The sequence below is a fragment of the Dermacentor variabilis genome, chromosome 7 (assembly GCF_050947875.1).
Source record: "Dermacentor variabilis isolate Ectoservices chromosome 7, ASM5094787v1, whole genome shotgun sequence".
Lineage (NCBI taxonomy): Eukaryota > Metazoa > Arthropoda > Arachnida > Ixodida > Ixodidae > Dermacentor > Dermacentor variabilis.
In genome coordinates this window covers 57,844,187-57,870,906 of record NC_134574.1, presented here as the reverse complement: position 1 = coordinate 57,870,906, position 26,720 = coordinate 57,844,187, and the positions used below count along the sequence as shown (strand labels likewise).

The window sequence follows — 26,720 nt, the reverse complement described above, 5'->3', positions numbered from 1 at the left end:
TGAGGATGGTGGATGGTTCATGTCCACGAAGAAGGAAAAATGGTGAGAAGCCTGTGGTAGCCTGAACGCGGTATCGTATGCGTACGTCTCAATATGGAAGACATCGTCCCAATTTGATTGACCAGACGCAACATACATGGTGAGCATGTCAGCAAGAGCGCGGTTGAATCGTTACGTTAGACCGTTTGTCTGTGAGTGATAAGCCGTAGTGATGCGGTGAATAGTGCGGCACGAGGCGAGTAGCTCATTAACAACTTCGGACAAGAAGGCACGGCCTCGGTCGCTGAGCAGTTCTCGCGGTGCGCCGTGCCATAAGTTGAAATACCGTAAGATGAATGCGGCCACATCGCGAGCAGCGGCCGAAGCAAGTGCAGAAGTGTCGGCATATCCTGTGAGGTGGTATACTGCGACAATTATCCAACGATTTCCGTTAATAGTGCATGGAGGAGGCCCATAAAGGTCCATGCCAACCGGATCAAAAGGACGTGCAGGACACGGTAAAGGTTGCAGACAGCCTGTTGTATGAGGATAAGTCTTGCGTCGCTGACAGGCTGCACATGACCGAATGTATTTTCGGACATATGAATACAAGCCGCGCCAGTACTACCGCTGGTGGTGGCGCTCGTAAGTTTTCCGCACGCCAGCATGAGCCTGTTATGGACTGGCCTGGAAATACAGGCATATGTCAGAACGCAAATGGCGAGGGATGACTAGCAGCCATTTGCGACCGTCTGGCTGATAGTTTCGGCGGTACAAGATTGCGTCCAGTAGTACGGAGTGGGTGGCTTGGCGACGAAGGGCTCGAGGGCATGTAGCCGTTGAAAAACTGTAAAGAATGTGAATGAGAGACACAATTCACGAATCTTTTCTCTGTTCAGACGGATGTAACAGCAAGCGTAGCAACCGGGCACTCTATGGATGAGGTTGGCGTTTCATCGGATCGTATGGGCGAACGGTAGAGCGCATTTGCATCAGAATATTGGCGCCCGAATCGGTAGATGACGCGAATGTCAAATTCATGGAGCCGATGAGCCCAACGTCCAAGACGCCCCGACGGGTCTTTCATTGACCCAAGCCAGCAGAGCGCGTGGTGGTCTCTCACAACGGCGAACGCACGCCCATACAAGTATGGGCGAAATTTGTTTCAGGCCCTAACTATAGCCAAACATTCTTCGGTCGGTGCATTCGGGTCGTAGTGGCGTAGAAGAGGCGGTGAGGTAAGCAGACGACGTAAAGTGGTGAAGGCTTTGTGACTTGCCGGATTCCAGTCGAGAAGGTCACCAGGGCAAGCCAGGAGCTTTGTGAAGGGAGCAATAATGCAGACAAAATTGCGCACAAAGCGTCTAAAATAAGAGCAAAGACCGACAAAACTGCGGAGCTCTTTCACTGTAGTCGGCCTCGGAAATTCTGCGACAGAACGAAGCTTGTCAGAATCGGGAAGGACGCCGTCTTTGGAAACAACATGGCCAAGTATGATCAGCTGGCGGGCTCCGAAGCGGCACTTTTTCAAGTTAAGTTGAAGACCGGGTGTGGCAAGGCAAGTGAGCCCTTCCCGTAGACGAGAGAGTTGAGTAGTGAAATCAGGGGAGAAAACTACCACGCCGTCTAAATAACGCAAGTACGTCTTCCATTTGAGGCCTTGCCGAATATTGTCCATCATCCTTTCAGATGTCGCGGGCGAACTGCAGAGGCCGAATGACATTACTGTAAACTCATACAGGCCATCAGGCGTACTGAAAGCTAACTTCGAACAGTCGGAGTCATCTACTGGCACTTGCCAATAGACCGATCACAAGTCCAAAGAAGAAAAGAATTCGGCACCATGTAGACAATCCAGGACGTCATCTATGCGTGGTAGAGGATAGACATCTTTTTGTGTAATCTTGTTGAGGCGACGATAGTCCACACAGAAACAAATTGAGCCATCTTGTTCCTTAATCAGTACTACGGGAGACGACCAAGGGCTGCAGGATGGCTTGATAACACCACGGTCAAGCATGTCTTCAGCTTGCTCGGTGGATGACACGCGGTACAGACGCTGGCGTTTTGGTGCGTGATGTCCCGTACCATTGTGGTGAGAGACGGTACTTGTGCTGCATAATGATGCTTGGTTCCAGCCAAAAGAGGCGTGAAAATCATTTAAAAAGGTAATTAGCCGCTCACGTTGTGTCGGCTCGAGGTCATCAATCATAGAGCGACAAAAAACATCCGGTGATGCTCGGTTAGATGGCACATGCGGTGTCAGTGCTGTTACGTTGGCATTATCCCCGTCGTCGACTACAGGGAAATGCACATTAAAGTTAGCGTCCACAGTCTGGATGATACCAATAGTCTCGCCACAGTGCAAATCCAAAGTGTACGAATTTGGGTCAGAAATCAGTATTTCTGCAGCACCATGGTAAACCGTGAGGAGGGCGAAAAGCAACAATATAGGCTGGCGGCGAATGGAGACGGCAGGGGGTGAAAACATGGCCGTCGCTTCGGCAAGCGATGCGCATGAAAGAGGGACAAATACAGCTCTGTGAGGGGAAAGGTCAGTATGGTGAAGCTACACAGATCCTGCTAACATTATGAAATTGAAAGTCGTGAGATGGCAAATCGCGCTTAAATGAGAACTGAACCTCAGCATGTGCACAGTCAATGACGGCGTGATGGCGTGACAGAAAATCGCAACCGAGAATAACATCGTGTGAGCGACAAGTTAACGCAAAAAAATTGATGGAATACAAAATGTATCGAAAAAGCACCCTGGCAGTGCACAGCGACTAGCTGAACTTGTTGTGCACTGGCTATTCTAAGCAATAGTACCGAAGGCATCATTGTTACTTTCAGTTATGCGCGTCAAAGCTTCTCACTAATCACGGATACAGCAGCACCTGTATCGACGAACGCAAGAGATTTGATGCCATCAACGGACACTTCAATAACGTTAGCTGGTGAAAAACTAGGACATTGAATTTCCGACGATGACGCAGTTCATGCCTGAGGAACTGCGGAAATCTGTTTTCCGCCTCAGTAGTACTGGCACTGGGCCTACGATGTATGGGTGTGAGTGAGCGCCTACGAGGGGAAGGCGAGCGACGAGTACCGTAGAGCTGTGACTACGGTGCTGGTATATCATCAGCAGCGTAGACTTCCGGTGGTGGTCGTTGAGGCATACGGAATGGTCGGAAGCCGGAGCTGGGTGGTTGCGGGGCGCCCACGAAGGCCGGCAAGCGCCGGCGGCAGAAGCGTGCTACATGTCCCGGGGTACCGCAGGCATATGATATTGGGCGGTTGTTAGCAGTGCGCCAGGGATGTGTACTCTGCTGTAAAGCCCCTGAAACTTCGTAAAGTAGTGCTACTCTCCTCCTCTGCCTTCACTCCTCCTCGTATCTCCTCTCTTTCGCGCTCCCTCCTCGACCATGGCGCCGCCTACGATGCTCGAGCGCAGCAGACGACCTTTCGCAGAGTGAATGCACGCATAGCAAGGCAGTTCTCTTTAGGCGTTCACGTTGGCTTTGCAGCTCCGCGTAACTTCGTGAACAGCATAGAATTTCTAGTCGGATGCTTGTACAAATTCGGTAACAGCAGCTTTTTTTTCATTTCTTTGATAACTATTTCTTTAAAAAGTATCTGAAGGAGTGTTAACGCTGCGCGTTGACGACTGCGAATGTATGGCGTGCCCTACAATTAGGTACGCAACATTTGTCAAGGGCGTGTCGCAAGATCTTGTTGCGAATGGTTGTAAATAACGCGTTTACCATCGAATGACAACCTCTTCGCTTCCAGCAAGCCCTCAGCCTAAAGAATCCGCGCCGCCCTTACCATGTGAATTCGCGGCGCGTATGAGCTATGACGTACAAAGGCTGATGGAGATCACTGCTCTGGAGGTTTGAAAGTGTATTACAAGTTACAGTGCCGCCAACGTGCGTGCTTGCCAATCTAAGCGCGCGCAAAGCCTCAGATCTGGGCGCTGGTGCTGTAATGTTTCTTGCGTCTCAACGCCGGCAGAAATACCGCGGCCGATCATCGAGTCGGGACTGTGCGTACACAAGAAAATAAAATGAGTTTTTAGCATTCGTGCGCGAAGCGGGAGCGCGATAACAATGCTTGACTCAATCTCAAACAAGACCACTGTGGCCTTCAGTAATTTTTTCAGGTTAATGACTTATCACGAATAACACTTCATCGTGCGTTGGTTCGTTCGTTTACTAAGTGACGTACTTGTCGCGAACCGAGTTGCACTGAGGTGCATGCATTCAGGACGGTTGCACTCCCTTCGAAGTAGCATTTGCGAGACATGACTTTATTAGTGAAATCATGATCGGGCAAATAATCCCCCCGCCATGACACGGCCAAAATTGCGGCAAGTGAAATGATGTTTTATCCATAGGTTAAAATGATATAAAACGGCATTCGAGTTTCAAGTTAAGTTTATTTTCACATAGATGCATTACAGATTCGCCTTTGCAGTCACAAGTCCGTGTGCACCATTTATTGTCTCATTGCGTAAATAAACGCACCAGCCTAAGAGTCCTACAGCAAGCGCGTCTCAATTAGGCATAATGACTGTAGAAACTAATAGTGGCATAGACGAGCAAGCGAACGACTATATGAGCGCACGAACTAAACGAGCGAGCAAACGACTAAACGAGCGTGCGAACGAACGAGCAAACGACTAAGCACGAACGACGACTAAACCAGCCAGGCCCGCCCGTTTTCTTTGCGAGTGCTCCACCGCCGCATCTTAAGTTTCGCACACTTTAAAGCTCACGCGAATTAGCACATACGTCTCAATTACCTATGATGCGGTCGCTCGACGACGAACGCACCGCGTAACACGGTTTCGGGAGAGCACGCACGCTTTTCATCGGTGCCTCTGTATCGCAAATCTACCGGGCGACCGCCAACGAGGAACACGAACAAATGTGGCAAACAAAGCTAGTCTATCTAAAGAAGGCTAGTAAGTGACCACAAAAGGCAGAGAGTTGCTCTCCTGAGGCGCTTTCATGATCGAGACTGAAATTTTATCAAGAGGACTGCGCTGAATCTTAAAAATTTCGTAATCACGTTATCGCACGCAACCTCGCGTGCCCGCGAACTCAAGCCGGTTGGCGTTCAAAACGATTAAGCGCACCAAATATGACTAACACGACCACGTAGTGCGCATATAAGCAAAGCAGACGTTGCGTAAAAGTCATGTTAAAGCGTGCATACAAATGACAACATGCACAGTGAACTGTGCAGTATCTACTACGTTATTGCCCGCAGCACAATACGCAAGCCTGGCACATACAATACTCTCAGAGAGCCACAACTTACATCACATAGTCGCGCGGAGGAAGTTGGTCGGAAGTTCACCCTCCCGATTCGGTGAAGCCGTGTCTTTCTTCTTAACGCGTTGCGCTTACCGGACGGTATCGCGAACATATTCTTGCCTTTGCTGAATTTATATTGGCATCCAAACGCGCAGCAGGTCATGGTATCAGAAAATTACGTGAAGCAACGTCGCACTTGCCACAAAACATCCTTCAAGGCGTACACAAGATCAAAACAACACAGAATAGGAAGGGAAGGAATGCCGCCAACAAGCGCCGCTTCTCGAGCAAACATGGCACTGAAGCGCGACTGTAAACAAACGAAGCCGGCGCAAGGGGCCACGTGATGCCATCAGGCCAATAGCGACGTGGCGTGGGCTTCGGCCAGAGCGCTGGAGGAGGAGGCGGCGTTCTTCAAAGCGTGGCACTACTTTACGAAGTTTAAGGGGTTTTACTCTGCTGCTGTGCACTGAAAAAGGGAGCCGCCGGCTGGCGAGGCAAAGGCGGAGGAGACAACACCGGCGGGCGAGGCACTGAAGGCGGAGGAGAGAGCCCCGGCAGACGAGGCGCCGTGCAGCGGCTTCAGCATACGTCAGAGGCGCGGCCACGGGAGCCGGCTGACATGGAGGTGGTAGAGCTTTGTTCACTTGCTCTTGAATTATCTGTCGGATCGCTGTAGCCAAATATTGAGAAGGCTTCTCTGTAGTCAGTACAATCGAGAGCTGTCTCGTGACATCCTCCCGCACAAATCCTTTTATTTGTGTCAGCAAAGTCGAATGGTTGTCGCCAATAACCAATGCTGCTAACGCATCTTCCGTAGGTGGTAGGCGCCGAGCTAAGATGCGTTGTTTCCGTAGCTCGTCAAAACTTCGGCACAAATTGATAATTTCGGCCACGGTACCCGGATCCTTCGCTAACAACATTTGAAAGGCCTTCTCATCAATGCTTTTCATAATGTGTTTTATCTTGTCCTATTCTGCCATTGACGCATACACGCGCTTACACAGGTAAATGGCATCTTCGATGTAGCTTATGAAAGTTTCATCGTGATGTGGCGCATGCCCCGTAAGCATTGTTCTGCGCGAAGCTTGCGCACAGCGAGGCGCCCGAACACTTCTGCGACACTTCTGTTGAATGTGCACCACGTTATGAAATCATGTTCGTAGTTTTGGAACCAGAGGTTCGCGACGCCGGTTAAGTAAAACAGTATGATGTGCAACTTGCTGACGTCGTCCCACTTGTTATGCTGGCTCACCCGTTCGTAAGATGGCAACCAATCCTCCACGTCATTATCATCGGTGCCGCTAAAGATGGCAGGATCACGCTGCCGCAGCGCACCGGAAACGATGACCACCGGAGGTTGTGGTGCGTCTTCCTGGGTGGTTTCGTCAGGCATGGTCGGAGCAGTCGGTAGCGTCCGGCTTCGGAGCTCCAGTTTCCGGGGTTACCCCGCACCTCCACCAAAGAAATGGGGTTTATTGCAGCTCGTTCGAGGGATCGCAGGTAGCTATTGAGCACGAGTCTAGCGGTTTGCATCACCAGCCCAAGCTCGGCTCTCGCGCAGCAGCGGTGGCAGTCCGCACAGTGCCACATGCATAATACCCACAACAATACACACACACACACACACACACACACACATATATATATATATATATATATATATATATATATATATATATATATATATATATATATATATATATATATATATATATATATATATATTAGGATAGATGGATAGATTGTAGGCGTTTAATCAACAAAACTTCCATCTGATTACGAGGCAAGCAGTAAAGGAGAACTGCGGATGCATTTTTACTAGCTAGGGTGCCTGAATTTGCAGCTTAATTTAAGTACACGCGTGTTTTTGCATTTCGCCCCTATATAGATGGGGCCGCCGTGGCCGAGATTCTTCTTGAATATTCTTCTGAAAGAATATTCGGAACACTAACCACTGTCCAGCGAAATGAAGAGAAAGTATGTATAATTTATTATATCAAGCAGTTGAAAAACAAAAAAAATACGTACCAATTATGTCCAACTTCATAGTGCTGTCCATATACGTATTGACCTAGTTGATTTCTTCTTATTTCAGCATATATACACTTATGTCTCTGTGTCGTCCTTCCGACCTCAAAACTTCGATAGCGAGACCATATCTTCCCGTACGTATGCAGAAACTATATAGAAACACATCGATACTGGTTTAAAAAACCACAACATTTGGCTAAATGTGTCAGGGTAAATAAAACACACAAAGAATTACCAAACATGACACATACGTAAAAGACGGGGTATCAGACAACGCTTAGCATCACCAAACCTTCTTCTCAGAGGAGATGGTAAGAATAATACGAGCGAATTACAAAAAGGAAAAAAAGAAATAACGAAAGGAAATCCAAAGAACACAATAATCGACTCAACTTATTTTTAGCGAATACTTAATTAACACATCTGTGGAACAAAAATACCATTAGACTATAGCGAAAGGTTTTGAAGATGATCAAAACTACGGGTTGAAAATATCTAATTCGGATAGAAGATGCAGCTTTTGAATTGCCTGCTTGAGACTAACAAACATGGGATCATCGGCTTCCCATATTTTCGGGCATTACATATAGGGACGCTCTCGACTGGAGCAGCTTTAACGCCTCCATGTAGCATTCGACCTGCCTATTCCTAAAGACCAGAGTACACCTCATACCGTAACTATATACTTGAATATGAAAGCGGCGAAAAACAGGTGCTGCATAAACTGCCATGGTCAAGTGTGGTTCTGGATAGTGCTCCATTAGTTACATCTTTCGCACATAAATAAAGTCAAGAATGGGCAAATGGAAACAACCATTGTCGCAGCGCAGTTGTCATTTTATCCATTGTATTTACATTTTCAGCTTAATTTACATGTTTAAGATGAAACAATCAAGCGCTCTTGTTTGTTTTTTAATTGATTAGTTGTTCCTTTTGTAGCAGCCGATCGGTCACTTCGTTGTCGCCGCCGTGAGGGCCATAGCCCCCTGCTGTTTCTTGAAATCGAGATGCCTGCCCGACTGGGGTGGCCCCACGGCAACCGGGAAACCTGCTCTTATCCTTGAATAAAACCAGTGGACTCTACGTTCTAAACCTTTCAAAAAGTGTATTCCTTGCCTCCGATAAGTGGACCTCCCATCAAGTGGTGACCCAGGGTATTTACATTTTTTTTCGAACACTAGCCATTGATGACGCTGCTCCTTTTAAGGCTGACAGAGACGACGCCGGACTACGCCTACTGTCATCGTCGCAGAGCTTCAGCTTCCCAGCGTTCGGTGCCCAAATTGCGAGTTTGGGTTATGAAAGTAGAGGCCCGTTTTCAAATCCGCCGCATCACTTCACAGAGAGCAAAGCTCCTACACGTTGTCACAGCACTGCTCTCTGACATCGTCCATTCCATAGACGACTTGTTAGAGGGTAGGCCTTCGGCCAAAGCATACGGCGAATTGAAAGGCACGGTCCTGCAGCGCATCGAGCCATCGCAACAGAGTAGGCTCCAACAGATTTTCTCCGCGGAAATGGGCGACCGACGACCGTCACAACTCCTACGCCGATCGCCTCGTTTACTGGGTGAGCACTCCGTAAACGAGAGCACGCTTCCAATCTTGCGCGAGCCGTTCTTGCAACGCCTCGCACAGTGCGTACGCATGGCACTTGCAGGTTCCAACGAGACGAGTGTCGATGTGCTAGCTACACTCGCTGACTGCCTTTGCGACCGCTCGTATTCGGCACAGCTATTACCGCTGCGAGAGTCTCAGAGGCAAGAGACCAACAGTCAACCTCCTTACCCATACACTGGAGAAGCTGACGAGGGGTGGCAACACTGGTGATCAACTTCGGTGCCACCATTAGCCTTCACAGTCTGGGAGCGCACCCAGAGACTCCCCGTGGCAGAGGTGCGCGTACCATCGTCGCTTTCGCGAACAAGCAACTAGTTGCACCCAGCCCGGCTCCTGCACGTGAAACAAACCGGCCATTCGCTAACGGTGGTATGTGGCATCGGCCCTCGCGCAAGCCGACTATTATTCGTAGACGACCTCATCAGCGACACCCGCATCCTCGTCGACAGCGGAGCCGAATTGTCTATAGTTCCCGCCATGGTCGGACATCGCCAACACGGCAAGTCCACACCCATGCTCCGTGCAGCGAACAGCACTGTCATAGCGTCTTATGGGCTACGGTCAATAATGCTAGACATCGGACTACCGCACTTGTACAGATGGGTAATGGGATCGCCGATGTCACCTTTGCTATACCGGGAGTGTACTGTAAGTGTTCACGAGCGACGCCTAAAGGATAACGCCACATCCTTTGATGTACTTGGGCTTCAGTCCAACCTCACTTCACCTCGATGCAGCCTGTCTGGTCGGGATGTAGCAAGAAGCAATAAAGCGACGCATACCGGCCAAAAGAAGTACAAAAAAGAATAAATCTAAAAGACGTTTACGCTTCCCTACAGAATCCCTGTTCACAAGGGGATGAAGGAAAGTTAACGGAAGTCTATGTATACTTCAGAACGTGACGTAAGCAGCGCGTGCATGATGGGGGTAGGGTTCCCTCATTTCGATGTAGCGTGTGACGGGTTTTGGTATCTCCAGTGATTCCAGATACAGCCGCGATTTCAGGTTTCTTTCCTGGCCGATAACTCTCGAGCAATCACAGTCAATCGTGTTGCCCGAAACGTCATTTAGATTTATTCCTTTTTTAGTACTTCTTTTGGTTGGTGTCCGTTGTTTTATTGCTTGTCTCTTCACCTCGCATCCACAGGTTTGGCAGGATTGAACATACGACAACATACTTGCTGACTGCCTGCAACTCACGAAGCCCCATACGATGCACTGCCCATGAAACGCAAGTTCACGCATCATGTCACCATCACCGGCCCACCTGTCACCGCCCGACCACGTAGGCACGCTGAGCAGAGATTGGAAGTCGCCCGCCGTAAGTTAGAACGCATGCTTCAGGACGGCGGTGTACATCCTTCCTCTAGCAATTCGTCTTCACCTCTCCATCTGGTTCCGAAAAAAGGCGAGCAGACGAAGAACACAGAGAGTCCCTTTGCATTTTATTTGAGCGACTAGATGAATACGGCCTGGTCCTGAAGCACCAGGAATGCATTTCCGGAGTTGAAACCCTATATTTTCTGGACCATCAAATTTCTCCCGTGACTGAAATAACGGGTACAGGCAATTCAGGACTTCCCCTGTCCAACCTCCTTCCGAAAGTTCGCCGAGTTTCTGGGGCTCATAAATCTTTACAGGGACTTAATGCCATCATGTGTGTAAGTTCTTCAGCCGTTTACCTACCTGCTGCGTCGGGACTGTAAAAAGCTCCTACCCTTTCCACTGGTCCACGGAGCACGAACACTTCTTCCAGGAAGCCAAAACACCGCTGGCGGCTGCAGTGTTGCTGATTGATCCGTTGCCCTACGCACTATCTTGCCTTATGGTAGACGCGTCGGCCCCGGCAGTGGGTGCAGTACTGCAGCAGCACGGTGCCACTGACTGGAGGGCGCTGGGCTTCTTCTCAAAGCGCATCAAACCCACAGAAGCTCGCTACAGCCTCCTTGAGAGGGAGACGGCGGCCACCTATTGGTCTGTCATGCACTTCCGTTTCTTTCTTCTCGAAGGCTGTAGCTTTTACATTCTGAAGAACGACAAGCCGTTAACCTTGATTTTCAAGAACAACATTTCATCGTACTCAGAAAATGAACTGTGACAACTTTCTTTTATGTGTGAATTTTCTACGAACGTCTGCCTTATATCTGAGACCGAAAATGAGGCAGCTAACGCACTGTGGCGGATCGGCGCTGTGCCTGCTGGTTCTGAGGAATTCCAAAATCTAGCCTCCACCGAGCAAAACAACTCTGAGCTGCGCCAATGGAGGGAAAAAGGCTTGTCGCTCCACTTAGCAGAAGTGCCGCTTCCATACAAACGATTGGTACGCACAACACATCGTAGGCAACTCCTCGCATGTTCGGGCCCCATAAGTTTCGGTGGCTAATATTCGAATTCCTGTACCGGCGAAGCCATTCCGGCGCCAGAGCTACACAGAGGCCTATTAGAGACCGCTTCCTCTCGCCAGGGATCAAGAAAGATGCTAGAAGCTGCGCAAAAATTTCCAAGCCTGTCAAGCCGTACAAGTGACCCGGCACACACGTTCTGCGGTGCAGTACTTTTGACCCCCAGAGAGCCGTTTCCATCATGTTCATTCAGACTTGGTGGGACACCTTCCACTCTAAGAAGCTTGTGTGTGTGTGTCGACCGGTACTCAAGGGACTCCAGTACTTCACGGCCAAAACTGTGACGAAAGCTTTTGTTGCAACGTCGATGCCATTTTCGGTTTCCTTTTGCGCAGAGCTACTCACCGAGGCCGGCAATTCGAAAGCTTGGTTTCTTTCTACCCAGGGAGACTGCTCGGCACTTTCTTTCATAATAGCACGACTTACCACCCACAGAGCAACGGCATGGTCGAGCGTCTCCATTGACAAATCAAGGCGTCATTGACCACCACTCTCCAAAGACAGCCCTGGGTGAAAAGGCTACCCCTAGTACTACGGTGGCTGCGAACAACAATCAAGGATGACCTAGGAGTTCGTGCAGCCGCGATGCTCTATGAGTCAGCAATCCTCGTTCCAGGTCAGGTTTTCGGCATACAGCTAGACCCCTCTCAACGTCCTTAAGTGCTGCGTGGCCTGCGGCCACGCAGCACTTAGACATGCTACATTCTTGGCTCGAACGGCTTCGACCTACACTTCCCCCACCGCTTATCGCTCATGGGCAGACTGTGTTTACTTTCCTGATGATGAAAACAACCACGTACGTCTTTCTGCGATGCCACTCTATTAAGCCAACATTGACTCCTTCCTTTGAAGGCAGGACGCTTTCTTGTGATTTCGTGTTCAGAGGAAACCTTGATGATTGATGTTCGCGGCAAAGAAGCGACATTGTCGTGCGACCACGTGAAACCAGCCGATCTTGAGCACTACTTCATTCTTTCCGTCACTCACACCTGAAGCTCCGGGATTCTATTGGGGGAGCTCTTGAAGCGACTATCCGTCACTTCGTTGTCGCCGCGGTCGGAGGCCCTTACCCCTGCTCTTTTTTGGAAGCGAGGTGGCTGCCCCACTGGGGCGCCAGCACTACTACTCGTCAAATCTTCTTTTACTTTTTAATGAAGCCAGTCTACTTTGGGTTCTCAACCTGTCAACATGTATATTTCTTCCTTCGGATAAGCCGAGCTCCCAATGCTCTCATATGTGTCATGAACAAAAAATGGGCTCCGTTGGTCCCATGTGTTGTTTCCAATCGCATAATGGGTCTTGCAATCTAGTCGTACACTTAGGTTGTACACCCACAACCACACACACACAAACACAAACGCAAACATATATTTATCTGGCCCAGTCGGCTTGGTAAATGAAAAAAAATATCAATGAATTCTTGGATCTTACGTGGCTATACAACCATTTTATGATGAAAGACGCTGTAGCGGGGATTCCCGATTATTTTCTTAGTGCCTGGACATTTTTAACGCGCTGCTAATGCACGGTATAGCAGCATTTTTTGCATTCCGCACATATTTGGATGCGGCTGTTGTGGTTCGGATCAAACCCGTCAACACTAACTCAGCCGAGCAACGCTATACTCACGAGGTAACATGGTGGGTTCAGGTTTTCTTATGAACATTAGCTGTATTAGAAAACGTACGAAGCAGTATATTTTCGCTCATTTGAATTTTGCCCTGGTACGCAATTCAGAAATCATAATACGGGCCCTCTGGTTATAACTACAGTCATCGCAAGCAGGTACGCAGCAGAATTTGATAAATATATAAATTCTGAAGTTTTGGGCGCAAAAGCCACAATATGCATAAGAGATACGCCATAGTGGGAGACTGCAAAGTAATTGCGTCCATGTCGGTTACATTAACGTGCCCCCAATACGTGGTACACGGGCGTTTTTATCATTTCACCCACACCGAAAGGCGGACGCCGCGGCCACACTTCTATCACGCGCCCGGACAACTCCAACACACACACACACACACATATATATATATATATATATATATATATATATATATATATATATATATATATATATGCACGTTGTTAGAATTGGAGGCTCAACCCCGTCGCTCGGAACCCTTTGTCGAGATAGGGGGCCGGCATGAATTAGACGGTAGTTGGCCCATGCCATCGTCCAACTTATTCACGCTGCGTACGTTGATGAAGGGAAGGACTGCTTCTCATCGAGAACGAGGAATATTGGTTTATTTACAGCATCTACATCAGTCTAGCATGACAGGGAGAGAAAGTACTTCAGTGTATCATGACTGCTTTAGAAAAGTACCTTGAGCATCCGCACAACAGCGGTTTATAAACACTCGGTCCCCCCCTCGACCCAAGGTGACGGAAACGTTCGTCCAGTCATCGTAAACAAGCCGCCTCTCTGCGGGACGGCTTACACACACACACACACTTCCGCACAGGTTCAGGTTCCCGAGCCGACGTCAGACGGACTTCGTTGATCTCGGGGCTTCTGTCAGGAAAGTTGCCTTTTATTCCCCGAACTGACCCCCACAGCGCGGCCGGGTGCCGATTGTCTTGCGTCTTGGACGGCGCGTGGTAAGGAACCTGGAACTACGTTCCCGCGAGCACTCCCCCACACGTGGCAGACCAGGGCGGCGGTGGCGGGCTCAGTAACAATAGCTGGCCCGCCGAACGCATCCTGTTACAACGGCGACTAGGCTACAGCGTAACGGTGGCGTTTCAAGAAAGTTGACGCCGCTGGCGCAACTGGCTGGCAAAACTTGCTCGTCAGCTGGGCCGTTTTTAACAATATATATATATATATATATATATATATATATATATATATATATATATATATATATATATATATATATATATAGATATATATATATATATCATCGTTCAACTTGAACTGGACTAAGGCGAAATCATATACTCGTATATGCTTCAGTGAGCTTCAGTTAACACCCAGCGAATTGGACGACGGGTAAAAGATGCCGCTCGGACGGCCGTCCGGCTTTTCAGGGGTGTGTTGCTTGGCACAAGTTCGTTCAGACGGCTACACTTGCTGTGAAGGAACCAAGACCTGCACTACACCAAGGCTATTCAAAAAAGAATCTGGCAGCCTCAGACCGCTTAAATCACAATAGGTTGGTGTCCTTGCAAGGGTATGGAACTCGCGTAGTTTCCGAGCGTAGCACAGGGTAGGTACGCGGTGGTAGTACATGGGTGGTAGCACACGTCTCCTTTCCAAAGCAGTGGCGGATGTTTCACTACCTCACAAAAGCTGTCGTGGGACAATGAGCACCCAGAGACGCTCGCAAATCTCAAGTGATATGAGAGCCTGTATAGATAAGATTAGGGCCCATGTGGATAACCGAGGGCCTAGGTTCTCCCACATCTCTTTCCATTATAAAACATCGGCGAGTTTTCAGCGGCACCAGGATTCGATCCTAGAACTTCCCGCATACGAGGTCGGCGCTCTGCCATTCCAGCACCGCTGCAGTCAGAAACGAAAACTAAAAGTCAACTATGAAATAACATTGGCCCACCATGCTTTTTTGTCCCGCACTGCTTAGCTCAATGTTGTGGAAATGAATCCCGGCCGCTGCGGCCCCATTTTAATTGGGGCGAGGCGCAAAAACACCCGTGTACCGCGCATTGGAGGCACGGTAAAAAACCCCAGGTGGTCAAAATTAATCCGGGGTCCCCCACTACGGCATGCCTCCCAATTATGTCGTGATTTTCGCAAGTTAAAGCCCAAAATTTAAATAATAATTTAGAGCACTACTACGTAGTAAGCGTGTTGCCTACTAAATATCGAAGTGCTTGGCTTTAAACATGGCTTCGCTAGGAACATTGACGCTGCAATAGCGTCGTCAATAACAGAATAGGAAGGAAAACAAGCAAGATAGCTCGCCTTGCAATAGGTTTCATCAGCATGCAGGGCGGCAGAAGAAAGGAAAGGTGGGAAGAGACTGAGGTGCAGTTAAATAGAGAGCAAATATGATTGTATGCGGTTACAGAAACGCACGTTAGAGACTCGGACGAACCGCCAGTGATTTAGAATTATGTTTAGAACGGGTGCAACATAACTAAGTCGGAAAGGAAAGTAGGGGGAGTCGAAATGCTCAACCATCAGGGAGCCAAATAGAAAAGAGTATATTCAAAACGTCAAGAGCATGTTTGGTTATCAGGTACAATGAGTGGAAAGAAAACTTGGCTGGGCGTAGCGTATTTGTGGACCAGAAATATATGCACAGAGAAGACTGAAGAGTTAGTAGAATGCATAAGTGCAGATATTAAGGGTTCCGGGAACGATTCCAAAATTATCCTATTAGGTGACATATATGCCCACCTACAGGATGTAGATGGCTATACCGACAACAGCGGGAAGTCAATGCTAGATTTTTATGAGCAACGTAACCACGTGATTGTGAATACAGGGCTTGAGTGTGAAGGCCAGATCTCGTGGGAAGTGGGAAAACGGAAGTTGATCATTGATTACTGTCTGCTGTCAAAAGGAATTAATTATAAATTTAGAGAAATGGTCATTGACGAGGATGAGTATAGCAGCATAGAGAGTGACCATAAACGCATCATTTTGAAAATGGGATATGCAGTTGAGAAAGAGAGCAAGGAGCGCAAAATGGCCAGTCCAAATTTGAACGATGAACAAATAGAAAATATAGTCACTAGAGTCGAGGAAGAATTTGGCAAATGGCCAAGTAAAGAATGGGAATATGGTGAGCTTCTAAGTGCTATAACGACAGAAATACAGAAAGAGAAACATGTTCGTTGGAAAGGATGAAAGAAACCGAAAAGCTGGTGCAAAAGGGAGATACGAGATGCGATCACCGAACGACAGAAAGCATCTCGAGGGCACAGGCAGGCAAAGAAGGCGCAGTTGCCGCAGCATGAAGGAACCAGTAAATGGGAAATATACCGGGAGAAAAAGTCTATGCTTCAAATGCTGGTGCAAGCAAAATAAAAGGTGAAAGTGAACGTTGGTTGTCAGAAATAGGTTAGAAAAAGAAAGCCGCACCTAGAATATTTTGGAACCACAAAAGACTATTAGACAGGAAGTCAAAAACAATACAACAACATACCCTACACGAAGATGAAAACAGACTGGAAGGAGGAGCGCCAATAAATTACATCCGAAAAGTAACAGCTGAATCTTTCCAAGGCAATGACGAGATTGTATTTGAAGAAGAAAAGAGTATGAAAGAGAGCCAGGTGGAAAATAATGTGGTGTTAACAAATTTCAACTGGAAAAATGCCGAATAGAAAATTCCTAAGCGCACAGCTACAGGGCTAGACGAGGTTCCCGTTAGGCGGAATAATGAACTAGGACGAAAAAGTAAGGAAGCTCTGGTGAAAGCAGGGAAAAAGAACTTTAAAAGATAGAAGAATACTAGACAGTTGGCGACAAAGTAGAATGAATTTAATTTATAAAGGTGATGGGGAGAAAGATAGAATCCACTCGTATAGACCGTTCACCATTACATCGGCAATATACAAGTTAGCAATGTAAGCAATCAAATTAAAGCTGCATGCATGGACAGGGAATAATGGCATGTTGGGAGAACTTCAGAATTGCTTCAGAAAAGGAAAGCGTGTGGATGACAACTTATTTGAACTTACTTAGTGTATTGAAAGACCGTTATTGTGGCTGTTTAGACATTACTGGAGCGTATGACAACGCAGACCGCAACATTGTTTCAGATATCCTGGAAGGGGAAGGCTTAGGCTACGACTGTCTACAGATTTTGACACATATTTACCTAGAAAATGCCGTTTACATTGAATGGGAAAGAAGAGGAGCCAGGAGAAAGTTGATACGAACAAGGGACTGAGGCAGGGGTGCCGTTTTTCCTCACGGCTGTTTATGATGTACACTCGGCCACAAAATATTTCGGGGTACGCGAGCGCTTGGCGCAACGACCCTCCTCCCCTGCTAGCAGGGAACTCCTGATGTCGAGACCAACGCCTGCACGCATGCGAGTCCCTCCAAGACTGCAAGCGTGCATGTTTCCGCGCTTCCTCCTTGCGCGCCGGCATGCGCGCCGGCGATATCCAAATGTAGCCGGGCGGTGCCCCTCTTGCGATGGGCGTGTGGAATGCTTTGACGGGCGCAACTACTTGGAGCGTGTTTAGAAGCGTGATCTTGCGCGCGCCGCTGCGGCCGCTTTTTGTCGAGTCACGAGCGCTGACGCATAGGGCCCGGTGGTAAACGCAAGGGTGAGGAGGAATAAACTTTTATTGTGCAACCAGTACTTGATGATGGCCGGGCCTAAGCCTCCCAAGAAGGGACGTCGAGGGCTTGCCTCGCCGGCGCCTCGCGGGCGTGCTCGGTCGCCCAGGTTTGGTCGTCGAGGGCAGAGCTCTGCAGAGCCTCAAGCAGCCTCGACGAGAGAGTCGTGGTATTAGTTCGTGGCGAACGCAACAAATAATTTTTTTTTTTGCGCTGCCCATTATCGTGGCAAATCTTCGTTGTTTCCTTCTTTTTACGAAGAGAGCCTGCTCCCGCAGAAAAGCATGACAGAAAAGGTGCTCTATAGAAGGAGACAGGCAAAAAGGTAACGAACTCTCAATTTCCATTGTATAAACGATGTTTTGCCCGTCAAAGCCACCACAGCGCCAAACGCAAGACGGTGTTGCATCTGGGTCGCAAGCCCCAAGGGTAGCGTTGGCCTAGCGGCCTGGGGCACAACTGGAAGCATCCGAAGGTCCTGGCAAAGCATGAGTCGACTGCTAACAGAACAACTTGTCTATTCTAGCATCGCAAAAGAGCGGCCGGACAGGTCGACCGAAGTGGAGAGACGGGAGAGCACGTTACTCGGCAGAAGAAATAGGAGCCTCCTTCTTGGCGTCCGGGGGCAGCTGCTTTTATACTCTCGGCGTCGAGGGCAAGAAGGAATGCCTCGTCAGAGGCGCACGTGACGACGGGGCACGGACACGCTGAGAGACACGTTGAGACGAGTGTAGTGACGCATCCGCCGGGCCGGCGCCGCTCAGACCTCCTCGCTTGACACTTGGGGAGCTCCTCTCCCCGGCTGCCGCGCTTTGACAAGCGTGGGCACCAACATGCACACACACACACACGCACACACGAATACACGTGGCATTGAAACATGCCTGGACGCGCTTGGCGGGGAGGCATTGCGGCAGCGCTGAACGGGCCAAAATGTCCGCCGCTTTCAATGAAGCCCCGGTGTCCGTTGCATCCGCGCCGCCTATACCGCGCGTCGTAGGCGAAACCTAACAGACCGCCCCGCCGGAGGTAGGAGATCCCGATGGTCAGGGGACTGCATCCGCTGTCCGGAGGGATGTTGCTCGATGATGCTCATAACCGAAGTCGGTCGTCCCTCTGCGTTTCTTGAGCGCAGCGCACAGAGAAGGCCTCGTTCTCACGTTCAGGTTCACACAGGACACTGCAAAGTGACTTCGGGAGAGTTGCAATTTTTCTCTCCTTCCCAGCAAGCGTTAGAACTGCGCCGAAACTCAACCGCTCAGTCAGCAAGCACGAAACGACCCTCACTAAGCCATGCCAGGCTCTTTCCCCTTTTATACTACTGCCTAGTTCCTTACAGTAGTCTAGCAGCACCCAGAACACGTCCACAAATTGGAAAATTGCACTAGAAAGCACGTCATCACTTTGAAACACTAAACAAAAGCAATATGTTAAAAATCCTGCCTCAGGAAGAAAAACATCAGTAACAAACAACTCTGAGGCTGATTCCTACATTAGGGGCTTCGACTTAAGCCATCCGCGTTACCGTTGAGACTCCCCTTTTTGTAACGCACCTCAAAGGAACATTGTTGCAAAGCGAGGCTCCAGCGCAGGAGGCGGCCATTTGTGGAAGAGATGGTCTGCAGCCATTGGAGAGGGCAGTGATCCGTCTCGAAGCATGCGAAGCGGAGATCGCAGCGAGCGACTGTACACTAGCTCAGCTGGCGAAAACCCCGTAGCCGCATGCGGCGCGATCCTTAATGCAAACCTCAGCCCAGGCAGACAGCTCCCAGTCAGTTTGTTGTTCAGAACACAATGCTCTCAACACGCGCTTCATGACGGAGTGGAGGTTCTCAACGGAATTCGACTGTGGGTGGTACACTGAGCTGTGTAACAGCTTTACCCCACACCTTTCGAGAAAAGTTGTCGGCAAAGCGCTAGTAAACACTGTGCCCTGATCTGATTGGACTTCCGCAGGAAAACCAACTCGCGCAAATATGGACAGTAGCGCATTGACTATCTCAACTGAGCTGAGTTCTTTAAGCGGCACTGCTTCAGGGAACTTTGTCGCTGGGCAGATCACAGTCAAAATGTGTCTGTACCCCGTGGTTGTTACCGGCAGAGGTCCCACTGTATCAATAACGAGCCGTCTAAAAGGCTCCGTAATGATAGGTACCAACTTCAACGGCACCCTCGATTTGTCCCCTGGTTTTCCCACCCGCTGACAGGTGTCACATGTCCTCACAAAGTGGTCTGCGTCCCGAAAACACCCTGGCCAATAGTACTCTTGCAAGAGACGGTCCTTAGTTTTCTTAACTCCTAGGTGTCCGGACCACGGACCCCCATGCGACAAGCGCAACAGATCCTGACGGTAGCACTGAGGCACGATCAGCTGATCGAACTCCACTCCCCTGCGGTCTAGATACTTCCGGCACAGGACCCCACCTCTTTCTACAAAACGAGCATTTTTCTTGCCGATACCTTCCTTGACATTGCAGCGTATGTTTTCTACGCTGCCGTCCTTTTTTTGCTCGGCTATCAAAGCCGTCCGGCTAACTTTTAGCAACATATTAAGTCCGTCTGACGTAGGCGCGATGAGCAAATCTGCAGATAGCTCTTCTAACTTTCCCGTGTCCGGCATTTCCTCTCCAGTATCTGGTGCCTTCAACGCTACAGGCTCAATTTTATTCAGTTCGGACGTGCTCTGAATATCAGCTTGCTGCGCCTCTGACCCTTTCACATTCTTCGACAACGTCGGCCCCGCAACTACCGCCTTTGCAGCGAGCTCCCGAACTTTCGATCTGGTTAAGGCCTGAACGCTAGCCTCACCAAACAAAAGCCCCTTCTCGCGCAGGAGGTGATCGGGCCTGTTCGAATATAGGTATGGGTACTGGGGGGGGGGGGGGCAGCATAGATGACACTGCGGCCTCCGTCTCAAGCGCTCCGAAAGGTCCTTCAATAAGCACTTTTGCTGCGGGCAGACACACGCTAAGAGCTTCCACGGCTTGCTTGATCCATGCGCACTCGCCCGTGAACATATCGGTTTCTACGTAAGAGGGGTGAACTACATCCATCGTAGCTGCGGAATCGCGAAGCACTCGGCACTCTTTCCCGTTCACGAGGAGGTCTCGCATGTATGGCTCGAGAAGCTTCATGTTCTCGTCAGCGCTGCATAATGACAAAAACACGACTTTTGTTTTTGTTTCCGGACACTGCGCCGAAAAGTGACCCGGCTTCTGGCACGTATAACATACGCGCACTTGCCTCGTCTCGAGCCGCTTTCTGCGTTCGGCTTCGGCTGCCGCCGTCTCCTTACGTTCGGTCGGACTTTCACTCGCATCCGCACTACGTGTGTCCCCCCTTGCTCTCATGGGCGTGAACTTTGGCCTCTCAAACTTGGAGCCAAATTCACCCTTTTGACTGTCCTTAGCTCCGCGAGCCCGATGCGTCACAAACTCCTCGGCTAGCTCGGCGGCTTTAGCCACCGTACGAACGTCTGGCCTATCCAAGACCCAGTATCGCACGATCTCAGGTAACCGACTATAAAATTGTTCCAGCCCGAAACACTGCAGAACTTTCTCGTGGTCACCAAACGCGTTCTCTTCTTTGAGCCACTCCTGCATGTTTGACATTAGCCTGTAGGCAAACTCTGTATATGACTTACTTCTGCCTTTCTCATTTTCCCGAAACTTCCGACGGAACGCCTCCGCTGACAGCCTGTACTTTTTTAGCAGACTCGATTTCACTTTGTCGAAATCCTCTGCGTCCTCTCTCTTCAAGCGAGCGACTACGTCGGCCGCCTCGCCGGGTAACAAAGTGGGCAAGCGCTGTGGCCACGTTTCCCGAGAGAAGCACTGCTTCTCGCACGTTCGCTCAAAGTTAACCAGGAACAAACCAATGTCCTCTCCAAGCTTAAAAGACCGCATCAGGTCAGTCATTTTGAACGGTACTCGTTCTCCTGCACCGTGTGCCTGACTTCCATTACGAGCGCGTTCCATCTCTACCTCGAGACGCTTCATTTCCAAAGCGTGTTGACGGTCGCGCTCTTTTTCTTTCACTTGTTGCTCTCGCTCTTTCTGTTCTTTAAGTTCGCGCTCCTGTTTCTCTTTTTGCTCTTTAAGGTCGCGCTCCTGTCTTTTTGCCCTCTCCTCAATGGTCTCAAGGCATTCCGACAGCTCGTCAGCTTCAGCTTCTAACTCAAGAATAGCCCTCAGCAGTTCTGGTTTTCTGAGTTTGTCTGAGACATCCAGACCCAAGTCTCTTGCAAGCTCCAGCAATTTCAGTTTGCGCAACGACTTCAAATCCATGGCTGCTCTGAATGCTGCTTTCTCTACTGCCTACTATTGTCTTGCCGCAAACTGACCCGGCAGCAACGACAACCACAATTACCAGCTCTGTTCCTTACACTAACAAAAGCCTGGCAAAACTCAGAAGAAGAAAGTCCCGCACTCACCAAACCTCGCAACCAAGAATTCAGCGCAGTCGTTCCGCTGCAGGCAACCAGTCATCACGCAGGGCTCGTTGCACTGCTCCCGGATGGTCGTTGTGCTGCTCAGCATACAGTCAACCGCATATCTTCGCTGCTGGGCTCCGTTGTCGCGATCTCACCGCTGGCAAACAGTTGTTGTAATCTCACCGCTGGCACCAGTTGTCGCAATCGGGGTCGCAAGCCCCAAGGGTAGCGTTGGCCTGGCGGCCTGGGGCACAACTGGAAGCATCCAAAGGTCCTGGCAAAGCATGAGTGGAATGCTAACAGAACAACTTGTCTATTCTAGCATCGCAAAAGAGCGGCCGGTCAGGTCGACCGAAGTGGAGAGACGGCAGAGCACGTTACTCAACAGACGAAATCGGAGCCTCCTTCTTGGCGTCCGGGAGCAGCTGCTTTTATACTCTCGGAGTCGAGGGCAAGAAGGAACGCCTCGTCAGAGGCGCACGTGACGGCGGGGCACGGACACGCTGAGAGACACGTGGAGACGAGTGTAGTGACGCATCCGCCGGGCCGGCGCCGTTCAGACCTCCTCGCTTGACACTTGGGGAGCTCCTCTCCCCGGCTGCCGCGCTTTGACAAGCGTGGGCACCAACATGCAGACACACACACACGCACACACGAATACACGTGGCATTGAAACATGCCTGGACGCGCTTGGCGGGGAGGCGTTGCGGCAGCGCTGAACGGGCCAAAATGTCCGCCGCTTTGAATGAAGCCCGGCGTCCGTTGCATCAGCGCCGGCTATACCGCGCGTCGTAGGCGAAACGTAACAACGGGCACCTCGCGGCTGCATTCGGATATCACCGGGCGTGCAAGGAGGAAGCGCGGAAACATGCACGCTTGCAGTCTCGGAGGGACGCGCATGTGCGCAGGCGTCCGTCTCGACACCAGGGGTGCGCCGCAAAAAGGGGAGGAGGGTCGCTTCGCCACTCGCTCGCTCACATCGCAATATTTTGTGGGTGAGTGTACATGGTGAGGATGCAGAGGCCGCTAGAAGGAAGTAACATCGGGTTTCATCTCTCATACAAACAGGCGGGTACAGTAGTATAGCAGCAGCTTCCAGGTTTATTTCATGCGGACGACATTCTGTTGCTTGCTAGCAAGCATAGTGATTTGCTACGTCTGGCTAATATCTTGGACAAGAACGGGAGAATTTAGGTTGTATATTTAGTTTTAAGAAATCAGGTGTTATGGGTAGCCAATAAAAACAGTGAACATACTGTGAAAATTCAGCGCAAGAAAATATCTCAGGTAAAAGAATAGAAATACCTTGGTATATGGATAAACGAATGCTAGAGATATATGGAAACACAGGAAAACACCATAACAGCAAAGGCGAACAGAAATGCAGCCATAATAGTGGACAGAGCGCTATGGGGATACAGTCTGTACGAGGTGCTCCGGGGTATGGGGAAAAGTGTAATGGTTCCAGGACTTTTGGAAATGCGGTTGTTTGCTTGACATCACGGGTGAAAACAGGACTCGATGGGAACTAAAGGTCAGGGGGTCGCCACGCACTGGGCACTCACGGGAAGACTACAAATGAAGCTGTGCAGGGTGATATGGGCTGGACTAGTTTTGAAGTGAGGGAAGCTCACAGTAAAATTCATTGTGAAGAACGACTGTGGAATATGGAAGAAAGTAAATGGGCTGGGAGAGTGTTGATGTATTTGTAAAGAAAATACATTGATTCACATTGGAGGAAAAAGAACTAGAAACCTTACCAGAAAGTATGAGGCCTGTAGCGTGAGCAACACCGCAACAAAGAACGTCAAGCGGAAAGTCAGAGAGGCTGAAGTAATTTCATGGCTGGCGGCAATGGAAAAAAAAACGTGCCATGAGTGACTGCTAAATAGAGAAAAACGAAATGAGGTAAAAGACAATTTATGATAATTCAAAGGGAAGCTGATTATTTTTCGAAGCGATATCAGGATGCCTTAGAACACGCACCTATCATCATCATCATCATCATCATCATCATCATCATCAGCCTAGTTACGCCCACTGCAGGGCAAAGGCCTCTCCCATACTTCTCCAACTACCCCGGTCATGTACTAATAGTGGCCATGTTGTCCCTGCAAACGTCTTAATGTCATTCGCTCACCTAACTTCCTGCCGCCCCCGCTACGCTTCCCTTCCCTTGGAATCCAGTCCGTAACCCTTAATGACCATCGGTAATCTTCGCTCCTCACTACATGTCCGGCCCATGCCCATTTCTTTTTCTCGATTTCAACTAAGATGCCATTTACCCGCGTTTGTTCCCTCACCCAATCTGCTCTTTTCTGATCCCTTAACGTTACATCCATCATTGTTCTTTACATAGCTCGTTGCGTCGTCCTCAATTTCAGCAGAAACCTTTCGTAAGCCTCCAGGTTTTTGCCCCATATGTGAGTACTGGTAACACACAGCTGTTATACACTTTCCTTTTGAGGGATAGAGGCAACCTGCTGTTCATGATTTGAGAACGCCTGCCAAACGCACCCCAGCCCATTCTTATTCTTCTGGTTATTTTGGTCACATGATCCGGATCCGTGGTCACTACCTGCCCTAAGAAGATGTATTCCCTTACCACTTCCAGTGCCTCGCTACCTATCGTAAACTGCTGTTCTCTTCCGAGACTGTTAAACATTACTTTAGTTTTCTGCAGATTAATTTTCAGACCCACCCTTCTCCTTTGCCTCTCCAATCAAGTGAGCATGCATTGCAATTGGTTTCTTGAGTTACTAAGCAAGACAATATCATCAGCGAATTGCAAGTTGCTAAGGTATTCTCTATCAACTTTTATCCCCAATTCTTCCCTTTCCAGGTCTCTGAATACCTCCTGTAAACATGCTGTGAATAGCATTGGAGAGATCGTATCTCCCTGTCTGACGCTTCCTTTATTGGGATTTTGTTCCTTTCTTTGTGGAGGACTACGGTGGCTGCGGAGCCGCTATAGATATCTTTCAGCATTTTTACATACGGCTCGTCTACACCCTGATTCCGTAATGCCTCCACGACTGCTGAGGTTTGGACAGAATCAAACGCTTTCTCGTAATCAATGAAAGCTATATATAACGGTTGGTTATATTCCGCACGTTTCTCTATCACCTTATTCATAGTGTGAATATGGCCTATTGTTGAGTAGCTGTTACGGAATCCTGCCTGGTCCTTTGGTTGACAGAAATCTAAGGTGTTCCTGATTCTATTTGCGATTACCTTAGTAAATACTTTGTAGGCAACGGACAGTAAGCTGATCGGTCTATAATTTTTCAAGTCTTTGGTGTCCCCTTTCTTATATATTAGGATTATGCTAGTGTTCTTCCAAGATTCCGGTACGTTCGAGGTCATGAGGCATTGTGTATATAGGGCGGCCAATCTTTCTAGGACAGTGTTCCCACCATCCTTGAACAAATATGCTGTTACCTGATCCTCCCCAGCTGTCTTCCCCCTTTGCATAGCTCCTAAGGCTTTCTTTACTTCTTCTGGCGTTACCTGTGGGATTTCGAATTCCTCTAGGCTATTCTCTCTTCCACTATCGTCGTGGGTGCCACTGGTACTGTATAAATCTCTATAGAACTCCTCAGCCACTTGAACTACCCCATCCATATTAGTAACGATATTGCCAGCTTTGTCTCTTAACGCACACATCTGATTCTTGCCTATTCCTAGTTTCTTCTTCCCTGCTTTTAGGCTTCCTCCGTTCCTGAGGGCCTGTTCAATTCTGATGATGATGATGTGTGGTGTTTTGTGGCGCAAGGGCCAGGTTTGGCCAAAGAGCGCCATGACCAATGGTGGTTAACGATGTAGTATGGAAGATGTGACTTGGCTGTAAAGTGCGTAAAATCTACGTGCTATAAAATTATGGCGATGACTAATGACGAAGACTGTGAAGATTAAAATCCATCGTAAAGGAATGATGCATTGTTTAAAATATGCGAGACGTTAAATTGCTTACAGTACTACTGCCTCGCCAGAGCCCTTGAACCACAAGGGCCTAGAGACATGTGCTATTCAAAATAATTATCGCAGCGGCATCCTCTGGAGAGAGGAAGCGCTACGAACGTGTGGGGCTAATAACATGCAACACAGCATCTTTCAAAAAACCTAAGATGGCGTTGGTGTCAAAGAGTGGTTCTGGACCAAGTAACACAACAGGATGAAGGGGGATGTGGTGCCTGTATGCTAAGAGAAAATGTCTTTTTCTTTCGGGTTCGGCTTGCCGACACTCCAGTAGGACGTGGAGGACGGTCAGCCTCTCCCCGCATCTACCACAGGTTGGAGGCTCGTTTCCTGTGAGTAAGAAGTTATGTGTGCCAAAAGTGTGTCCTATTCTTAGACGGCAGAATAGGACATCTGTCCGGCGGGATTTTGTTACAGGAGGCCAGAAACCTAATTGTGGCTTTATTACATGCAGTTTATTATTTGTTTCCATGTCCCACGAGCGTTGCCAGTAGTTCCGCAGTTTTCTGCGCAAGTAGGGCCTCAGATCTGTGACAGGGACTGTTGCGGTAGGATTTACAGAATACGATGCAATTGCTGTGGCCATCTGGTCCGCCAGAACATTGCCTTCGATGCCCCTATGACCGGGCACCCAGCATATCATGACATGCTGGTTACATATATACGTTTTACATAGGACGGAAT

At 49.1% G+C, this 26,720-nt stretch overlaps 1 protein-coding gene across 3 annotated transcripts in view; it reads right to left on the bottom strand.

Annotated features, from left to right (window-relative positions):
• Positions 1-26,720, bottom strand: part of LOC142587462 (uncharacterized) — a 182,471-nt gene that overhangs the window by 85,579 nt on the left and 70,172 nt on the right. For all 3 annotated transcript variants that reach the window (XM_075698505.1, XM_075698503.1, XM_075698504.1), the window contains exon 7: positions 7,332-7,483. In XM_075698505.1, the coding sequence (XP_075554620.1) occupies positions 7,332-7,483 (152 nt within the window). The remainder of the gene's footprint in view (positions 1-7,331; positions 7,484-26,720) is intronic.